The 22,036-nt window shown below is 41.1% G+C and overlaps 1 protein-coding gene across 2 annotated transcripts in view; it reads right to left on the minus strand.

The window, feature by feature from the left end:
• Positions 1-523: 523 nt before the first annotated feature.
• The window catches only part of erap2 (endoplasmic reticulum aminopeptidase 2), a 65,000-nt gene continuing 43,487 nt past the window's right edge, over positions 524-22,036 (minus strand). For both annotated transcript variants that reach the window (XM_020532496.2, XM_048595065.1), the window contains 6 exons: positions 21,671-21,827; positions 20,429-20,613; positions 18,000-18,161; positions 9,125-9,265; positions 6,225-6,306; positions 524-1,571 (listed from right to left, as the gene is read on the minus strand). In XM_020532496.2, coding sequence (XP_020388085.1) covers positions 1,419-1,571; positions 6,225-6,306; positions 9,125-9,265; positions 18,000-18,161; positions 20,429-20,613; positions 21,671-21,827 — 880 coding nt within the window. In that variant the 3' untranslated portion in view covers positions 524-1,418. The remainder of the gene's footprint in view (positions 1,572-6,224; positions 6,307-9,124; positions 9,266-17,999; positions 18,162-20,428; positions 20,614-21,670; positions 21,828-22,036) is intronic.

Below are 22,036 nucleotides of genomic sequence, written 5' to 3' on the forward strand. Positions count from 1 at the left end.
TTGAGGATTATCACATCAGCCATGACCTCATTGATGGCAAAGCAGAGTCGATGGTCTGAATGGCCTACTTCTGCTCCTACGTTTTGTAGTTTTATGATATCTAAGCTTCTCACGTAATGAACATGAATCAGAAGCATATCTAAATTCAAAATGTAATCCTACTTAATTGCATCTTTTTTGCAGTTCTTGATGCACAACACTTTGATAATTGTTGAGAAGGAACAAGTTTATTTTTGGATGAACATAAAACAAATCATTACAGGACAGAGTTTAACAAGTTCTGGTGTCAGTGATTGATTGGTAGGTGTATGATCTATCAGGAAATCAAGGGATTTTAAGGAGCAGATAGGGTAGTGGAGTTGAAGCTGAAGGCTAGCCATGCTTATATTTATTGGTGGAGCAGGTTTAACTTGCAGTATGGCCTATTCCCATTCCGATTTCTTATGTTCCTGATTGTCATTTGACTTGAAAGGCAAACACGTTCTTTCTAACATTCAATCATAAATAAAGACACCAAACTGGGTAAGAATCAAACTGTTTATTCTATCTACAAGCAATCAACCATTTAACATTGATTTCATTGCATATACTGCATTTTTCACTTTCCTTAAGATGGGAGTATTTTGCAAACAAATAGAAATCACGTAAAAAAACATTTGATTAGATTCTGATAAGCAACGCCTCCAATCCCAAACCTTTTATCAATCTTATTCTAGTCAACTGGCAGCAGCTAAGCAGTAAGAATAGCTATGACGAGGATTGGATAAATGTAGGATAGAGAAATGAGATGAAGTAGAGGAAGTGAATTGTATGAAAGAATTTGCAGAAGAGAGTGCCCATGGAGCTGATTTAAAGCTATGTGGAAGCATATTTTTAAGATACCCAAAGTCCAAGTATGCAATGACAAATTTCTGGTAAAGTGAACATAATTTAGTTTTGAATATAATTCAAGCATTGTAAATTCAACTAAATTTATTTTAAACACTGGCTCCATTTATGAATATAACCTAAATTTTCACAATACAAACTATTCAGTAAAAAAAGTCTTCCAGAGCAGTGAATAAATAATGAAATATTCCTTTTACTTTGGACAGATGGTTAATTTAAATGAATGCTATGCTCGTGTGTCACAAACATATTCCTCGTGTAACATAACATATGTTCAAGAGGGGTAAGCAAAGGCCATGATTTGGTTTTAATATTATCCCATGTCTATAGATTAATTTATTATTACTGCAAGGGTTTTGCAGTAATAATATGTTACACATCAATCCATTTGTTTCATTCTTTACAGCCTGGTAACCATTGCTTTAACAATGGCAATCATCGGATGACAAGAGTTAAATCTCCTATTCAGGAACCATTAAAGTGAGATGAAAGAAATGAATTGTGAACCAATCAATAATTTGTCAAATCCATTATGGATTTGCAATTATATTCAGTAACCAACTTCTGAGGACGTCCAGATTCCTTTCCAGCCACCTTATGTTTTTCTGAATGCTTTCCAGGGCAAGCTGAGTGCATCTTAGCTGAGAGCTATGCTCCTTTATAGAATCAAAAAACAGCTCCACCTGGAAGACAAACAAATTCACTGTTTTATGAACTGAAGTACCTGTAAACATAGAATCCATACTTTAAAAACGCTAACTTGTTCTTCTCTGTAGATTGTCAGAATGTTACCTATTTATTGCTGTAATATTTAGAGTAGCTATTTCTATACTTAGTAACCTTCGAAAAAAGAACTCGTGGAGTATCTAGTAAAATAAAATGGAATCAAAATGTCTTAGTAATGTTTGCATTACTTACAATAAGGCTACTTTAGGTTTTGGTGGTGACATGGCACATTGCAGACCCAATTTGGTACCTTCAAAAATCAAAATGTAATTTGTGTCTGTGATTCTCGTGTACTAGTTAACAAAATCAATTTCAGGGTCATGGGGAGTTTCTGGGCAGGTATCCATTTTTACAAGATAGTACATGGTACAAGAGAAAAGGAGAAAAGAACCAAAAGTAATGGTTTTAAAATGAAATATTTTGTTTTCTTCTTCAGTAAGACTAAGGACTAGATTTCAGTCCTTCTACTTTTTTTTGGGGGGGGGGGGGGGGGAGCGGGAGGCAGGGAGGCCAGGCAGCAGTTCTGCCCTTCAGGCACCAGACATAGTTTCTTGGGTGACGAGGTCATTATCTGGCAGGTTAGGCTTCTCGGGGGATCGCTGTAACTAAGAGTGAAGTCTGCCATTCCTGGAGAACAAAGCAGACTGCCATAGCATTTCCAGCAAAAAGGAATTAGAATATAGGAACAGGAGTGGACCACTGAGCCCCTTCAGCCTGTCCTACCATTAAACCAGATAATAGCTGATCCACATTCCAACATTATTTGCCTGTCTTTACTTTATATCCTGTGATACTCTTACCCAAGAAAAATCTATTGTTTGCAGTCACAGGAAGCCACTTTGAAAAAGCAGAAAGACCCAGAGGTGCGAGGAGTCAATTTTGTATTTTTGAAGTTCTCATATTTATGTGAGGCTTAAAAAGTAAGATTTACTGTCCAGTAGCAAGGGTGGTATGGCTACTATTGGGCTTTCACCTCCCAAAAGCATCAGTAGTTCGACAACTTCCTCACAGACTACCTCTAAAAGTTCTTCTGAAAGTCTTTATGATCACTGGTGAGAATGTCAGAAGGATTAGCTACAGTCATTTCCCCACAGTCATTTACACAAGACAGGGTTTGGCTTGTTGGTGGCAATTCATTACTGGGGCAGGAAAATCTAGTTTATAGTGCGATCAGGCAGAATACTACAAGCCTATAGGGTGAGAGTTTGTAATAAAATTTAGATGGCTAGTCCATCGCCTCCCACCCCACCACACCCCACAAATTCACCCTCGAGGGGTGGCTGGGTGCCAAAATGGAGAGCCTGCCCACTATACATAAGTAAATAATCAAGGGTCCATTCTGCTTGTTAAATGGTGAATGGGTGCCAATATTACATTGTCAGTGCCAATGATATGGTCTATGTGGATAGTTGTGCAGGAATGGGATTCATAGTGGCTTTTTCAAAAAAGTGCTTATAATAGTGGGAAAGAAGGGGAGGGTGCTATAATTGGTATGTGTCCCTTACCCAGCAAGGGCAACCCTGAGGAATTATCAATTCCTTGCTTCCTTCTGAATGCACGTTCTGTAAAACACACTCCCTTTCTCCCCTCCCAGAGTTATCAAAATAAACCCACCTAGCACAGTGTTCGCAAACTTTCTGGGATTTGGGATCCATGTGGCCTTCTTCCAGGTCTGTTCACAGTCCTAGCAGTGCCTACTATGAATCTCTGGTGCTTAAGGACTGATGGAGCTTCCAGCCATTCAGATTGACCAGCAGACCCCAACGGCAGGACCTCCACCCAGTGAGGGACAGAAGTCCCCTGAGGAGATAGCAAGAACTGCAGATGCTGGAGTCTGAGGCAACACAGTATGGAGCTGGAGAAAAACAGCAGGCCAGGCAGCATCAGAGGAGCAGGAAAGCTGACGCTCTGAAGAAGAAGGGTCCTGACCCGAAACGTCAACTTTCCTCTCCTCTGATCCTGCCCGGCCTGCTGTTTCCCCCCAGCTCCATACTGTGTGGTCCCATAAGGATCTTGTTTAGATTACCCAAAGCATTTGTAACTGTTAGGCATACCTTCATCTAGCCATCAACTTCTCTTCTGCAGGTGTGGATCTGTCCACTCCCCATAAATAACTGTATGGTTAGAAAATTATGACACAGAAGGAGGCCATTCAGCACATCAAGTCCATACCGGCTCTCTGTAAAGTAATCCAGTCAGTCTCAGGCCCCTGCTCAGAGACTGGAGGCCTGCAAGTTAGTTTCCTTCAGATGCACATCAATTTCCAAGTGAAAGCGTCAATTGCTTCCACATGCAATCTCCTTGTGGGCAGTGATTTCCAGGTAATTACCACACACTGCGTAAGAGATTCTTCTTTGCATCATGACATGCATGTTAAATCTGTGTCCCCAAGTCCCTTACAATCTGCTGACAGGAAGAGTTTTTCCTTGCCTATCTTATCTAAGTCAGTCATAATCTTATACACCTTTATCAGATCTTTATATTGGTTCAGCATGACTTACTTGCCTGTGTACTCACTGCCTCTACTTGCTATGCCAACAATCCCAAATACTTAACTCATCAGTATCCCAATATGTCCCATCACCTTCAAAGATTGATGCACTTGCATTCCCTGGTCCCTCCTTCCCTGAACACTTTGTAGAATAGTGCCAATAAATCTACATTGACCCTCACAAACAGAAATCCTGAGTTCAAACTGGAGCAACTGGAGGTACCTCCCACACACACTTTTCAAATGAACGAAAAGGGAAGGAATATCCGGCACAAGTCAAATAGCTTTTCAGATGAAAACAAACAATTTTGAGTCATCCTCAAATCACCGTGGCCAAGTAAGTTTATAAAATCAAAGTAAAATTTCAAAAAAACAAAAAACAAAATGGGAATTGTCCAAAATGTTACAACCAAGACAGAAATAACAATTGAAAAAAAATACAGCATTTCTGTAATTTAAACCTAACTTACATTCTTAATAAATATCAGTAAACTGGGCAAAACATGCAAAATGGAAAAGCAAGAAGCACAATAATTTGCTTTTAACCATTTAACCAATACTTGAATGCTCAAGCTTTGTATGATGTTATTATTATATCGATGGTAAATGCAATTGCAAATCTTTGGGTTTAATGTTTAGGCTGCACAAAGTTTAAAATGACAATATTCAATCACACTGGTCACATTTAACAGAAAATGTGTAGACAGCTCCATCTTCCTTCTTCCACCATGCAATTTTTCCCAAAACTCAGATTAAAGCCCCTACTTCAACAAAAACCAATTCCGGAAATCTCTACAGTCAACCCTCTGTATTCACAAATTCACCTATCTGCACCAAAAAATAAGTAACTACAAAAATCAACATCTGTGGGCATAAGTTGCATATCTGCAATATTTTTAACCATTTTAACCTACAGCAAGCTTTGTTTTAACCAACACCTTATGAACCGGCATTCTTGATAAACCAGCAAAAATTACATACCTGTATTACTGTATGTTTACTGTGTTATCACAATCTCAGTGATGTCCAAGTAGTTGAGGATTTAAGAGAAAGTGCTCTCTGCCATTAAGTTTTATTGAAGGCAAAGTTGCATTATTATTTATGTGCTTTATGCTATAAATAAAGTATAACAATGATGTGTATACCCTCTGCATTATGTTTCCGTTACTTTGTGTGTGTTTTTACATTGATTATGTGGACTTCTTGATCAATACTGCGTTCAGTTCTGGTCTCCTTGCTTTAGCAAGGATGTTGTGACACTTGAAAGGGTTCAGCAATGATTTAAGGATGTTGCCAGGGTTGGAGGGTTTGAGCTATAGGGAGGGGCTGAATAGGCTGGGGCTATTTTCCCTGGAGTATCAGAGGCTGAGGGGTGAACTTACAGAAGTTTATAAAATCATGAGGGGCATGGATAGGGTGAATAGCCAAAGTCTTTGTCCCAGGCAAGCAATGTCCAAAACTAGAGGACACAGGTTTAAGGTGGAAGGAGAAAGATTTAAAAGGGACGTAAGGGACAACATTTTCACGCGAAGGGTGGTGCATGTGTGGAATGAGCTGCCAGAAGAAGTGATGGACGCTGTACAATTATAACATTTAAAAGGCACCTAGACAGGTTTTTAAACAGGAAGGGTTTAGAGGGAAACGGGCCAAATGCTGGAAAATGAGACTAGACTAATTTAGGACATCTGGGTGCCATGGATAAGTTGGACGGAAGGGTTTGTTTCCACGCTGTACAGCTCAATGACTCTACGACTGTAACCAGAATATTTGATCAACCGGCACACACCTGGTCCCATAGGTGCCAGTCAGTAAAGGTTTGCTGTATTTTAATCTATTTTTAACAAGCTTCCCACTCACAGATTTCTTCATTTGCGGGTGTTCTCAGGAACAGAACCCTCTTGGATACGAAGAAATGACTGCACAGACATACAATTAGGAGCAAGTTACAGTTAGTAGGTTGTACTACCGATGCTAACATGTGGAAACTGCAGAGCATAGACTTTCATAACATCACTCTGCACTTCATTTGACAGCGAAAGGGCAGTGTGAAAGAACACTCATAATCCACAATTCTTTTGTCTTTGAATGTACATATTATTTTATTACAGATTTTACTGACCTCTTTCAATTCTTCTTTTGATGAAAAGTGAGATGTTGTTCCTAACATAATCCACCGGACAGGAAATGAACCAAGCTGAAATCTGTGATGATATAAATATATATAATAATAGTGGCTTCCGTATAAACGTTTTTTAAAGAAAAATATTCCCTTTTTTTGGTCTACTACCATTTATAACAACTTTGAGAGAAATCTTCTAATAGATATGGTCCAGATCTTTTAGCTATCTAATTACTCTGCTGCCAAAATATCAGAAAGAGATTGTAGAGATAGAGTTGATGTTGTTTCTAAATTTTTATTTTTGAAGTTGATCAAAACAGAATGAGTTGAGGAAGTATTATTAGGGAAAAATGATAACACCAATTTGCTGGAATTAAGGACACGTGATTAAAGAGTGGAAAATATATCACTGCAAATCTATATTAATGCCTTGGATGTAGGGATGGAAAATACTACAGCCACATTGCAGATGATACTCACATAGGTGGGAAAGTAAGCTGCAATGAAGAAAGAAGAAATTTTCAAATAGATGTGGATAGTTTAGGTGAATGGGCCAAAATTTGGCAGCTGAAGTTTAATGTGGAAAAGTGTGAGCTTATCCATTTTGGTGGGAGGAATAGAAAGGCCACTTATTGTCCAAATGGAGAAAACCTTCAGAGTGCTTTAGTGCAGAGAGCTCTAGGTGTCCTTGTGTTAGAATCACAGAAAACCATGATGCATTACAGCAGGTAAAAAGGAATGCAAATGGAATCTTGGCATTTATTACGAAAGGAATAAGGTACAAAAGTAGGGAAGTGTTGCTGCAACTGTACAAAGCATTAGTCAGCCTGCACCTGGAGTATTGTATACAGTTTTTGTCCACTTAAAGAGGGATAAAATAGGATTGGAAGCAGTTCAGAGGACATTCAGTAGATTGATTTGGGATAAAGGGTTTGTCTTATGAAGAGGGTTTCAACAGGTTAGGCCTATATTGTCTGGTGTTTAGAAGAATGACAGGAGATATAATTGAGATATGCAAGATGCCAAAGGCGATTGACAAAGTAGACAGAGAGAATGTTTCCTCATATGGGGTCAACTAGAATGAGAGGTCATAGTTTTAGGATAAAGGGCAGCAGATTTAACATAGAGATGAGAGAAAAATTATTTCTCTCAAAGGGTAATGAATCTAAGGAATTCACTACCCCAGAGTACATTGCATGCTGAGACACTGAATAAATTTAAGAGGGAGACAGACAGATTTTTAATCATTAATGGATTGAAGGGTTGTGGAGAACTGCCAGAAAAGTGGAATTGAAGGTGAGATGAGATCAGCCATGATCATGTCTGCTGGTGGAGCAGACTCAAAGCTGAATTGCCTACTCTTCCTCCTAGTTCTTGTGTTCTTATAAACTCAAATAGATTAAACATAAAAAGATGTGGATAAGGAACATGTTATGGGTTTAGGAGAAACTAGACAGAAGTGAGAATACCAAAAAATAGTCTATGATTTAATTTAGCTTGATGGAATCTAAGAATTATTCCCTTACATTTTAAAATACAAACAGAATAACAAGCATGGGTGCCTACCTGGGATCTCGATTAATCATTTATCAATATGAGCAATGGTACAGATGTTGTATATGATACGGGAATGTCGAGTGGAAACCAAAAGGTTTTACGTAGGGAAAATCAAGCAGTACAAACATCATGGCTAAAATTTTCAAACTGAATTAATACGTCAAATGTAAACACTTGATAGTTACACCATTCCTTTCCACACCGACACTGTTTAGGATTGTTTATGTTAGCTTCAAATTACAATACTGAACAGGATTAGCACAACACATTAATGCAAATAACACTTTTCTTGATTGCAGTACCAGTATTACCCATAATTCACCACGTTCTATCACCACACAAAAACTAAGAACAATTGGTAGTATGCTGGATCAATTTTAAGACGAAGATTGATATGTTTTGTCATTTAAGGGTGTCAAGTGATATGATGCAAAGGTGGTTAAATAGACGTGCCCATCAGCTTTAATCATTTTAGACTGTTATGGCTGAAGGACTGTTAATCGAATTGGTTAGTAATCACTGAGCTTCCCCATCGAAGTTAAAATGCTATGTACTACTCTGACATACACGTGTTGCCTGAGAAATGTTTTATTGTTGCTTTTAACAGAACAGATATTTACTTATAGATATCAATGGATGGGTGTATCTACTTCTCACTGATGCCTTTATGATAAAGGGTGGCATTGAGAGCGAGAGAGAGGAGGGTCAGAGCTCAGAGCATAGAATCATGGAGGGCACGGAGAGCACAGGGACACAGTGTCTGGAACTCACTGCCTATAAAGGTGGTAGTGGCAGAAATCATCATAACATTTAAAAAGTGTTTACATATACACTTGTGATGCCAGGGCAGAGAAAGCAGTGGTCAAAGTGCTAGAGAATGGGATCAGAATAGTTAGGTGGTTGCTTTTGACCGGTGTGGGCTCATTGGACCAAAAGGCCTTTATCTGTGTGGTCGACCTTTTTGACACACCTTCAGCTGTCACTCGCTTGACTTACTCGTTACCGGGATGCAGTTTCCGGTTAAACACATCACACACCTGTCGGCTGGTTATACATTGTAGACACTGTGAAAGATTTCGGTGAACATCGAGAGAGTTCTAGGTCCAATGTGGGAATCACTAATTGAGCTGAACATGGGAACATCCAAGAGGCTGAATGATTTAAGCTTGTTATGTACAATGTTATTAAAATGTGTTAATGCTCTCTGCCCAGGTGCGATGATAATATGCTGAGTATTTCCAGCATTTTCTCTTTTCAATTGTTAAAGTGTGGTGGTTACAGCTGGTGTCAGTAGTAATACTAGTAATGAAAAAAAACCCTGTAAAACTGTAAAAGATACTAACTTCTCTATTAACTTGTTCCAGTTCTTCTTCACAAAATTCCAGGCAAGGAATTGTCCAGATGGATTCCTGCTCACTCCCACAACAACATGGGCAAGATTCTGCAACTTGATGATATCCCCTTGCATGCCAAGTTCCAACAGGCTGTTGATGACAGGAAAAAAACACATAACGGATCTATTATATAAAGTGTTACAATCTTTTGTTCATAGTCATCTTCCATTTAAATGTTGCAATCTTTGTTTCTATTATGCACATGATGAATTTTGAGCTGTACCTTTTTTACACGATATCTTTACTATACTAGACACACGTACAAGGAACCAACAAGTATCCTACTTGTAGTAATCTGATTAGAAGCATAGATGGTTACATCACATAGGAGGCCATTCAGTCCATTAATTCCACACCAGTTCTCAGTAATTTATTCCGCTTAGCAGTTCACTGCCAGCTATTACACTAGTTGTACTGCCCAACTTTTTACCTATAACCCGCAGTTTTAAACTAAAACTGCAGATAATTATCCAAATCGACTTTGAAAAGCACAACAGTCGATCTACACCACTCTTAGGCAGTGCATTCATTTTTTTTATTGATTCACGAGATGTGAGCATTGCTGGCTGTACCAGCATTTATTGATGATTCCCAACTTCCCTCAAAAAGGTGGTAGTAAGCTGTGTTCTTGAGCTGCAGCAGTCCAGGTGTTGTAAGTAGATCGACAATGCCATTTGGGGGGAATTCCAGGATTTTGATCCTGAGACAGTGAAGGAACGGTGATATAGTTCCAAGTCATGATGTGGAGCACCTTGGAGAACAAGTGGTGGTACTCCTATGTATCTGCTGCCCTTGTACTTCTAGATGATGGTGGTCATGGGTTTGATAGGTGCCATTTAAGGAATCTTGGTGAAATTTTGCAGTGCATCTTGTAGATGGTACACATTGTTGTGACTGAATGTTGGTGGTGGAGGGAGGGAATGTTTGTGGATGTGGTGCCATTGAAGCCAGCTGTTTTGTCCTGGATGGTGTGAAGCTTCTTGAGTGTTGTTGGAAATGCATACATCCAGGCAAGTGGGGAGTATTCCGTCACACTCCTGACCTGTACCTTGTTGATTAAATGACTGACAGGGTCTGGACAGCGTGTTACTTGCTGCAGGATTTTAAAGTCTGACCTGCTCCTGCTAGCTACAGCAAGTGTACAGATAATCCAGTTCATTTTCTGGTCAATGGTAATACCTAGGTTCTTGATATCAGGAAATTCAGTGATGGTGATGCCATTGAAAGGCAACTGATAGCCAGATTGTCTTCTGCCGGACATGGTCATTGATTGGCATTTATGTGGCATGAAAAATACTTGTCACTTGTCAGCTCAACCCTGGATATTGTCCAAGTCTTGCAGCATTTAGATACAGACTGCTGTATCTGCATGGTGTTGAGCATTGTGCAACCATCAGTGAACATCCCCAGTTCTGACCTTATCATGAAGGGAAGGTCATTGATGGAACAGGTGAAGATGGCCAGGCCTAGGACTCCACTCTGAGGAACCATGGGCTCTTGTGGTGCAGTGGTAGTGTCCCTACCTCTAAGCCAGGAGGCCTGGGCTCAAGTCAGACATGGTGCCAAAGACCTGGCTGTCATTGCTATTTTCCTCTGAGAGACCATTCCCCAGCAGGATCCAAACTGTATATGTATTTATGAGGGTGGTAGGCACAGGAGACTGATGCACTACCTGCCAACCTCTCCTGACAGTCACTCATCCACCTGACTGTATCTGCAGTGTGATCACCTCCTGGGATCTACTATCCATCACACTTTCTTGCTCCCTCAAACTCCTCAGTGCCTCCAACTACTTCTCCACCTGATCCATTCGGGCTGATAGGAGCTGCTGCCAAATACACTTCCTGCAGACCCAATCATCAGTGACAGTCAACTGCTCTCTGATCTCCCACATACGACAGGAAGAGTGTACCACTACACTGAATGCCATCTCTGCCCCTTTACCAATTTATGTACTTAGACGTACCTATAAAAATATTCACACTTTGCTCAAATTGCAAGCGCTTACAACGACTTGCAATCTGTTTTGGGGAATTTAACATCGATCTTTTATATAAAAAAGGCCAGCAAGAACCAGATCTAATTACAACACTTAAAAAAAATTTACCTCTACAGTCAGAGATAGTAAGAACTGCCGATGCTGGAGTCAGAGATAACACAGTGTGGAGCTGGAGGAACACAGCAGGCCAGGCAGCATCAGAGGAGCAGGAAAGCTGACGTTTCGGGTCAGGACCCTTCTTCAGAAATGGGGGAGGGGGAAGGGAGCTCTGAAATAAATAGAGAAAGGAGGGGTGGGGCTGGGGAAGGTAGGTGGGATGGTGATAGGTGAGAGCAGGTAGGGAGTGGTGAGGATTGGTCAGTGAGGTGGGAGAGGCGGATAGGTGGGAGAGAAGACGGTCAGGTTGTGTCAGGTCAAGGAGATGGGGATGAGAGGGAGGGTTGGTCATGGGATGAGGCCGGGGGTGGAGAGATTTCAAAACTGGTAAAGTCCACATTGAGACCATTGGGTTGTAGGCTCCCAAGGCGGAATATGAGGTGTTGCTCCTCCAGTTTGTGGGTGGTGTCATTGTGACACTGGAGGAGGCACAGGATGGACATATCACCCAGGGAATGGGAGGGGGGAGTTGAAATGGTTCACGACTGGAAGGTGTTGTCGTTTGTCACAAACAGAGCACAGGTGCTCTACGAAGCTGTCTCCGAGCCTCCGCTTGGTCTCACCGATGTAGAGGAGGCCACATTGGGAGCAGTGGATGCAGTAGACCACATATTGGTGGATGTGCAGGTGAACCTCTGTCTAATGTGGAAAGTTTTTTTTGGTTCCTTGGATGGAGGTGAGGGAGGAGGTGTAGGGGCAGGTGTAGCACTTCCTGCGGTTGCAGGGAAAGGTGCCGGGGGTGGTGGGACTAGTCGGGAGTGTGGAGCTGATGAGGGAGTCGTGAAGAGAGCAGTCCCTATGGAAGGCAGATAGAGGTGGCGAGTCTTTCAGACTTTTTAGAAAAAAGTAAGAGATTGAGATTCATATTTTTAAATTCCAACACTTATTTAGCTTCCAGGATTTGCAAACTGAAGCTGGTCAGTATCATTGGATTCGCTCTCAGGCAGCACTTTTTGGCACTCGCTCAACCCTCTCCAACTCTGAGTTATGGTGTGCCGGTCCCTCTGCTCCTAGATGAGGCCTTTACTCCCTGTCGTTATCCTGCTCCGTCTCTACTTCAGTGACATCCCCTCTCAGGAGCATCAAGCCGCAGACTGCTCCGTCAAAACTTCATCTCTCCCTCTCTCTCTCCTTCCTCCTGTCTGACCTTGGTTTTTGTGCTAATTAAAAGTCCCCCAAAACAACGCTAAAATGTTAACGAAAAAATTACAACCCTAAAGGTCAGAGGAAAGCCAACTGCAATGCCAGAAAACCTCAAACTCAGCAACAGTACAGAGGGTGATGATCCTCTCTGTTCACCATGTTTTTTCCCACTCAGAGGGTGGTGCGTGTATGGAATGAGCTGCCAGAGGAAGTGGTAAAGGCAGGTACAATTAAAACATTTAAAAGACATTTTGACAGGTACATGAATAGGAAAAGTTTAGAGGGATATGGGCCAAATGCAGGCAAATGAGACTAGTTAAGTTTGGGATACCTGGTTGATATTGATGAGTTTGACCAAAAGACCTGTTTCCATGTTGAATGACTCTAAGTCCTACGTGCTCCAGGAGGTGTATAATAACATCTTTGAACAGGTTGCTTAGAAAATACTTACCCTTAGCAGTGCTCTGGAGCTGAAATGACTGACTTCCAACAACCACAGCCATCTTCCTATATTGACTGCAACCAGAGAAGAGTTTTCACCCTGATTCCCATTGACTCTACTTTTGCTCAAAGTCCTTGATCTCACCCTTGGACAAATATGTCCCTAATGTCAAGGGCAGTCATTGTCACCTCACCTCTGGAATTTAGTTCTTTTGTACATGTTTGAATCAAGGCTGTAATGAGGTCAGGAGATATGCAGCCCAAGCAGAACACAAACTGCAATGAGCATCAGGGAGCAGGTTATTGCTGTGTAGGTGCTGCTTGATAACACAGTTGGTGACACTTCCCACCACTTTGCTGACGATTGAGAATAGACTGATAGAGGGGTAACTTGTCAGTTTGGATTTGTCTTGCTTTTTGTGTATAGGTTGTAACTGGGCAATTTTCTACAGTCGTGGGTAAATGCCAGTGTTGTAACTGTAGTGAAACAGCTGGGCTGGTGGTGCAGCAAGTTCTGGAACACAAGTCTTCGGTACTGTTGCTGGAATGTTGTCACAGCCCATGACCTTTGCAGTATCCTGTGCCTCTAGCCATTTCTTGACATCATGTGGAGTGATTCAAATTGGCTGAAGACTGGTATCTGTGATGCTGGGGACTACTGGAGAAGACCAAGATGGATCATCCACTCAGCACTTTTGGATGAAGAATGTTATGAATGCTTCAGCCTTATCTTTTGCACTGTTTGTTGAGCTCTTCCATCATTGAGGAGGAGAATTTTTATGGAGCTTCATCCTCCAATGAGTTGTTTAATTGCCCACTACCATTTACAACAGGAGGTAGCAGGACTGCAGAGCTCAGATCTGAACTGTTAGTTGTGGAATTGTTTAGCCCTCTATGTAACTTGCTGCTTAAGTTGTTAGGCACACAAGTAATCCTGTTTTGTAGCCTCACCAGGTTAATACCCCATTTTTTAAAGTATGCTTGGTGCTGCTCATTTATGCCCTCTTGCAATCTTCACTGAACCAGGGTTGATTCCAGGCTTGATTGTAATGGTTGAATGGAGAACATGCTGCATCAAGAGGTTGCAGATTACATTGGATTTTAATAGTTCCACTGTTGATGGCCCACAGCGCCACGTGGATGCTCAGTGTTAAGTTGTTAGATCTGTTTGTAGTCTATCCTATTTAGCATGGTGATAATGCCACACAACACAATAGTGAGTATCCTCAACATAAAGACAGAACTTGATCTCCACAAGGACTATGCGGTGGTCACTCTTACCAATCCCGTCATGCACAGATGCATCTGTGGCAGGCAGATTGGTGAGGATGTGATCAAGTATGTTTTTCCTTCTTGTTAGTTCCCACACCACCTGCAGTCTATCAGCAATGCCCTTTAGGACTTGGTGGGGCAACTGAGCCCCTCTTTATGATTTGTATTGCTATCTCCCACTCAGAGTACACTTTGCCCCCTTGCCATCTCAATGCATCCTCCTACTGGTGTTCAATATGGAGGAGCACTGATTCATCAGTCATGGGGATGGGGTAAACCTGTGTGTCTGTGTGAGCGCGCGTTCATGCGTGTGTGCGCGCACGTGCATGCGTGTGTGTGCGCGCGTGCTGTACAGTATGTGGTAATCAGCGAGAGATTTCCTGGCCCTCGTTTGTCTTGATGCCATGTGACTTAGTTTTCAACACTGTGTCCAAGCCTAATAATGTCTCCCTACCGACTGTGCTGTCACCTCTGTACTTCTCATTAGTGAATCAGACATGTTTTTATGACAATCAACAATGGTTTCATGGTCAGCATTAGACTTTTAACACCAGATAGTTATTCAATTCAAATTCAACTCTCTGCTGAGGTGGGATTTGAATCTGCGCTCTCAGAATATTACCCGAATCTCTGGATTACTAGCCCAACAATTGTACCACTATGCCATTGCCTCCTCGTATTTTATGTAAATGGGTGGCGGGGAGTTGAGGGATGAGGTGTAAGGATTGCTGAAACATTGTTAAGAGCCATTCTGCTGTTGCTGGTAGCTGAGGTGGGCCTCCTTCCCAGGCCTGTACCCACATACCTACCACACTGGTTCACAGCTGACAAACTGCACTGCAAACCAGAATCCTGCATGAAAAGACCAAAATGGCACATGAAGACACACACATGGATTAGGTGTGCAGTTTGCAATCTGCAGAAGTGTGCAGACTAGGTTTCCTGAGTCCAGAGGAAGGTTTGGTCCAATACCTTAGCTAGAGATTTATACAGGTGTATTTTAATTCTTTTACCTTTATATGCTATGCCATGATTTATAAAGCCCAGGATCTCATATCCTTTAACACTTTTCAGTTTGCCCTGTCACCTTCAGTAATTTGTGTACATATACTCAAAGTCCCTTTGTTCCTGTACTGGGTTTATTTTATGTTACTTTAACTTCTTCAACCTACCTAGAAGAACCACTTCACATTTGTCTGCATTAAATGGGTAACCAGCCTGTCCATGTCATTTTCAATTCCGTCACTATCCACCTCGCAATTCACATTTCAAGTTTTCTGTCAGTGCAAATTTTGAGATTGTGTCCTACACACCCAAATCTAAGTCACGAGTGCAACCCAAAATAGACAAATAACCCAGTACTGAACTCTGAGGAACACCACTGTATACCTTCCTCCAGTTCAAAAGAAAGGTTAACCACTAATCTTTCCTGCCACTCAGCTAACTTTGTATCCAGCGACCACTTTGCATTTTATCAATTGAGCATCAATTTTGCTGATAATCTTATGAGTCACACTTTAGCAAATGCCTTTTGGAAATTGATAGACATCACATTGACCCAGAGGGCCAAGGACAGTGGATTGATAGGAATACCACCATTGCAAGTTCCCATCAAATCACACTCTATCTTGACTCAAACTATATCAATGGTCCTTTACTGTCACATAATCAATGTCATGGAACTCCCTTCCTTACTGCACTTTAAGAGTACAATGACCATATGCACCACAGCAGTTCAAGACATAAGGGCAAGTATGATGTACAACAAATGCTGGCTTTACTGACAATGCTCACATCTTGTAAAAGAATAAAAATACTACCCCCCATCAATGCTCTCTGTTGCCTCTTCAAACAAAATCAATTTAGTTAAACTTGAATCAACACAGTGTGGAGCTGGAGGAACACAGCAGGTCAGGCAGCATCAGAGGAGCAGGCAAGTCGATGTTTCAGGTCGGGTCCTGACTCCAGCATTTGCAGTTCTTGCTATCTCTTGGTTAAACTTGATTTACTTTCAACAAATTCATGTTGGCTTTTCTTAAATGATTCATCCTTTTCTAAGTGACTATTGATTTCAGGATTAATATGACTTTAAACTATAAAAACAAGTGGCTCAGTCTTCATTTTAATACTAACTGATGGCAATTTTTTTTTTGATGATTAGCTACCTAACCAGACTTTTCTCTGAAGCAAATCTGTAAAAACGAATTGTGACAAATAATGTTGATTGTGATGGACTAGTATCGCTTGTCATTATTCTAATTATATTATTTTGGTATTTCTAACATGAGTAGGTTGTTTTGTAAAATATAGGGAATATGCATATAGTGCAGAATTTATTATTCTACTGGTGGAGTAAAGCAGTACCCTATTAGGGTGACAAAATCTAAATGCTTTTAAGGTCATGCTTATTTGGTTATGGTCACAATTCAATTCCTGAAGGCTGTGGGTCAGATTCTTTTTCATTTTAAAAGTTTCAGAGGTAGCGTTGGTTAGGGACATTCTGATTCCTTGTTGTTGTGATTGTAATGAGGTCAGCCAGATGGAGCTCATAGAATATGAATTCTCTGACTGGGGCTGTTAATCTGGTCCAATCAAGGAGCCCTGGCTGACAGATTGGAACAGGAGTATCAGACATCCTGCTGACTCTGAGGGAGCTGGATCAGTGTCAAGGACTCTCCACATGTAAACAAAAGGCGACCTGGTGACGGGACACCAGCCTCTGTGGAGTTATTTTGCTTGTCATTGCGCTATTTTCTATTGATGGGGCTCTTTCTGTAGCTTGAATTCTCTTGGCCCTGGGATGACAGGTTGGTGGTCAAGTGGTGAGTAAAGCCAGGGTAGGGGAAGGGGGAGACCTGGTGGGGTGCACCACCCCATGCATTTCCATTGCCTGCGATGTTTTCTGGGCACAAGCCAGCATGGGGATTGAATGTCAACTCAATGGAGGTGGCCAACAAAGTTAAGTTATTATGAACCGATATAAGTGGAATTTTTCACATTCACTGGTGTTTTGCCATTGGCGGAGCAGTCCCCTTGCTGCATACAGAGGTCACAGCTTAAAAAACGACAACCTCCCTATAGCAGTCCAGGAGGCTATCAGAGCCCAAGGTTTTATTCCCCCAAAGGCAGATCATCATAGGACCCCACAGGCCAAGTGGTGTGAATTCCCATCCAATCCAAGGGGAGTACTATCTTCCTCCTCTCGTAACTTATTTATCACTCTCCAAGGACAGAATCATGGTTTTCAAGCAAATTAAAAGATGAGTGATACCAGACCGAGAGGTTTTATTTATCCAGAACATTCAAATAGGCTGAGGGCCTTTTCTCTGGAGATCTTTAAAATATTGAAAGGGTTTGCTGAACTAAACATAGAGACCAGGGAAGATCAGTACTAGAAATCATAAACATAAGGTAGTCATTAATAAATTCAGAAGAAACATAATGTGGAACTCACTACTCTAAGGAATAGCCTAGGTAGCTGGCATAGATGTATTTAAGAGAAAGTTGGATAAACATAGGGAGAGTCAAGAAATAAAAGAATACAGTTATAGGGACAGATGAAGAAATGTGGAAGGAGATTAATCTGAAACATAAACACTGACCTGCTGGTCCGAATGGCCTGTTTCTGTGCTGTAAACACTATGTAGTACCATTTACTCCATCTTCTCAAAGTACTGCTGTAACTCATTCCAAATCCTACGTATACACTTGGAACCATGTCCAAAGCCCAGCATTTCCCCTCTGCTATAGGACTTCTAATTCACAGTGTAGGATACCATAAGAGATCTGATGATATATTAGTATATTTCATACCGTTCCAGTTTTTCTGGATCTCTGCTACTTGTCAAAGCAGACACAATCTTATTCTTTTCAGCACCAGACACTGACTGGGTGTATTTCTTTAGAAGGTAGTCCCATCCATCACTGCTCTGGGCACCCACAGAGTACACAACCTGCAGGACATCTGTTGGTAAGCTGCAAAATTAACAACATGTGGTCAGTAAAATATTGTGTGCTTATTTGTCAAATTTCCCTGCAGAATACTCATTCATAAGCGACAGCTAAAGGCATATTTAGAAAACTGGCTTTGTGACATTTGATCATTTTTATCAATTTATTCTTCACCAAGAGGATTTGAAATTGTTCAATCTTATGACCTTTATGCATAATTCAAAGTAAATTTGCACAGGGTAGATGGTGACTGAATGGAGACTATTTTCTGTAATAGTCTCTTTGTGCAACAATTCTCGGGGCATATGGATAGGTAGTAGAAGCAGAAATCTCTCATGTTCAGTCTCTGACCTTGTTTGAACATAAACTTGTGGAGGCCATAAAGTGGGAGTGTTTGAAATTTATTCCATAGCATGTTAATACTTTTAAATAGTAATGATATAAGTTTTGTCTTGGGCATGCTGCAGTGCTCCAGCAAGTCTTGGTGCAAGCTGGAAGAACAGCATCTAATTTTCTGCTTGAGGATATTGCAGCCATCAGGATTCAATATCAAGCTCAATAACTTTAGAGCCTGAACACCTCCTCCTATGTATTTTACTCATTTCCAAATCTTAGGGTCTTGTCATAATGAGTTACTTTCAGTTCGGCCAACCCAGTTTCACCCACACATTGTCCCCATTATTACCTGTCTAACTTCTTTTCTTCCCTGGCTTACTGTCAATGATCCCTTATTCCTCTCTCCCTTTCACGTTCCCTCTCGCACTCTCTCTCTCAGGTCTCCATCTCCAACCATTGTTCACTTCATTCCATCCACACTTTGTCTTCAAGATATTTATTTCCCAGGTGCTTTCAGTTCTGAGGAAAAGTCACTGGGCGAAAAACGTTAACTCTACTTTCTCTCCACAAATGCTGCCGGAACTGCTGAGTTTCTCCAGTAATTTCTGTTTTTATTTCAGATTTCCAGCATCCGGAGTTCTTTGTTTTATCATATAATACATACTGTGTTATTTTCTGGTCTAATGCTGGGTGATTAGAAGGTAGGAAAACTGACCTCAAAAAGATCAATTCTGTTTTTATTGCAAGGAATTATACCACTTTTCACCAGACCTTTGAGAGGTGTATTCTTTGACTTTCTCCTTTTTTCTGGGCTGGATTTTACTTCCCTGCTGATGGACTTGAAGGCAGGGCACATGTAATATTCAATGATGGTCTTTCTGTTTGTTGCAAACCTATCTGAGATTTTACAAGCATTTGGCACTCTGCCCACCCTTGGGCTCATTGCAGCCCCTAAGTGACCAATTACTAGCCTTATTCCATCCCTTCTGGTATTCTACTCAGGGGAGGCGTAGGCACATGCCATACAGAACGATTTGCATTTTTAACTGCACAGAGCTACAGTCTGGCAAGGGTCAGTGCCCTGTTGGGTGAGTTAGCAGGCATTTCTGCCCTACCCCCTGCAAGGTGATTGTTCCCTCTAAGCCTACCAGAACCTCCTGAACCCAAGTCACTATCGCCCTATCCTCACTGAGACCCTTGCCCTACCCGGGCATGGTGGGACTACCTGTAGTCCTGACTGTGGACTCTGCGCAGGCTGGTGCTGCTGGGACTACAGTGATGCTGGCCATCTGATTGGCTCGGTAAGGTAGGACTTCCTCCTGAGAAAGGGTCAAAGATCTCACCTTAAAGCAATTCATGTCACTGCTAGCAGCTAGGAAAGTCATTGCAATCGTAGGTGGCTCTGCACTGCAGCTCCCACATTGCTATTGTAATCCTTTCCCATGTATCCATGACTCACAAAGTAACCTTTCAACCAATTCATCAAGAAATAAAACTCATTTTTGTTATGCTTAACTCAGCAGAGGTCATATACTTTCTGAACTGGACAGCATTCTGACATGTATCAAAATTTACATGATAAAGCTCCATGTAAAACCTGGGGACACTAATGCAGATTTCAGAGGTACTGTCCTTCAGATTAAATATTAATGATGGAATGGCAGTGGCTTCCAAGTGGAGAAAGAGCACTATCATGAGACCTACTTGATACATCAGGTGGAGAGGTCTCCTGGTTATTAATGCTCCCTTCAACTATTAGTGACTAGAACAGGTGACTGGGTCATTCATCTCACTGCTGTTTTGTTGTACGCAATAACACTTCAAATATTTTACCATGAAGGATTTTAGAACTTCTCAAAAAGACATAATAAAGGTGCCAAGCAAAAGCAATTTTACTTTTTTACTTTTTCAGTGTCACAAGAAACAAATAGGAAACTACTTTAACAGTGACTAACTTCATGGTTCCATTGGATTTCCTCCACTGATTAAAATAATCGGATGCTTTCTGAACACAAGGAAGATATTCGAGTTCACAAACGAGTTCCAGGAGATTCGATCGCAGTGATCGCTCTGACACTGTGCCATCATCACTCCAGGACTGCTTATCGATAAGGTGTTTGAAAAACTGCAGGATATATCCCTGAAAGGTAAGTAGCAGCACACAGTTAGACTCTTACGTGAGAGACAGTCGATAGCAAATGTCATAAAATTAGCACATGTCTACTGAAAATATTAATAAATCCACAAAATGCATCAGGTATATTTACAGAAGACTAAGTACAGAGATCCCCCATACTTCATTAGATAAAATGGAAATCTGATGCGTTGCTGGGAGATAAGGGTCATACGAGTTGCATGTTCTGTCATTAGTCTATGGTAAACCATGTGACAGCCAAGTCTATGATCAACATTCACATAACAACCAGCTCAGTTCCCCTGCATCGGGACTGGAAAAACAAACAGGGTTTCCTCTCCAGTTTGTGCTCTAGCTGCTCTGTTGCAAGCTGAAATTGGACAGAACTGGGCTACGGTATGATGGTCTCCATAACAGAATGGTCTGTTGCCACTCCCTTAGCATAATGACTGACAATTTGGGGAGAGTAAGGGAACAGATTTATTGCTACACATGGAAGCATTACAAAGCATGAGTTTATATGCTTTAGAGAATAGGTGATAAAAATCCATAAGGAAAGTGTCTAAGTTCTTTGGGGACTTTAATTTGGCTGGTACATGCAGGTACAGGAGAGCTTTGGTAAAATAGGAAAAAAAGTGAATCTGTACACATACAGAACTAGGTTGCTGCAAATATTTCCAAACATTCAAAGGGTTTCATAAAATGGTTGCACATACATGCTTGCTATTGAAAACCTGGAATGGTCAACTATGATTCAAGCTGCTCCATGACATGAGCAGAACACTCCCATGAAATTCAACTGACCAGTGGGATCACACATGACCAATAGTTCTGGGTCTTTTAAATTGACAATCTGGGAAAGTTCATATCTTTTCTAAGTCTCCTGGTCAATGTTGTTCTCTTTTGAAGTTATATCTGAGTGCATTTTCTAAACAAATTAACATTGATATTAACCGTTCAAATTTGTATCATACAGTTTCCAGATGAATCATGGTTATATTTTCATCATTATTATTTTTATCTCTGTGAATAAACATTGGTAAGTAACACATAAGAATCTTACCTTCAGATTTGCTGCAACATCGGAGATTTTTCTGTTCAGAACCATTTTGTAATACACCTCAAAGTAACCCAGACCCTGCAACACTGGAATGATCTTGTCCTCATGCCTGAGGTAACGGGTCAAGTCAAGTGCTCGATCAAGTGACAACTTTCCTGCGCTAAATACAGCAATATTCATTTGTTAAACTGTTCCAGCAAAATCAAAAGGTCCCATCTTATTCTCAATCGAACTAATTTTCATTTGTTCATAGGGTTAGACATCACTGTCTAGGCTAGAGATAGTAGGAACTGCAGATGCTGGAGAATCTGAGATAACAAGATGTAGAGCTGGATGAACACAGCAGGCCAAGCAGCATCAGAGGAGCAG

This window comes from Rhincodon typus, chromosome 3, assembly GCF_021869965.1.
Source record: "Rhincodon typus isolate 14 chromosome 3, sRhiTyp1.1, whole genome shotgun sequence".
Taxonomy (NCBI): Eukaryota; Metazoa; Chordata; class Chondrichthyes; order Orectolobiformes; family Rhincodontidae; genus Rhincodon; species Rhincodon typus.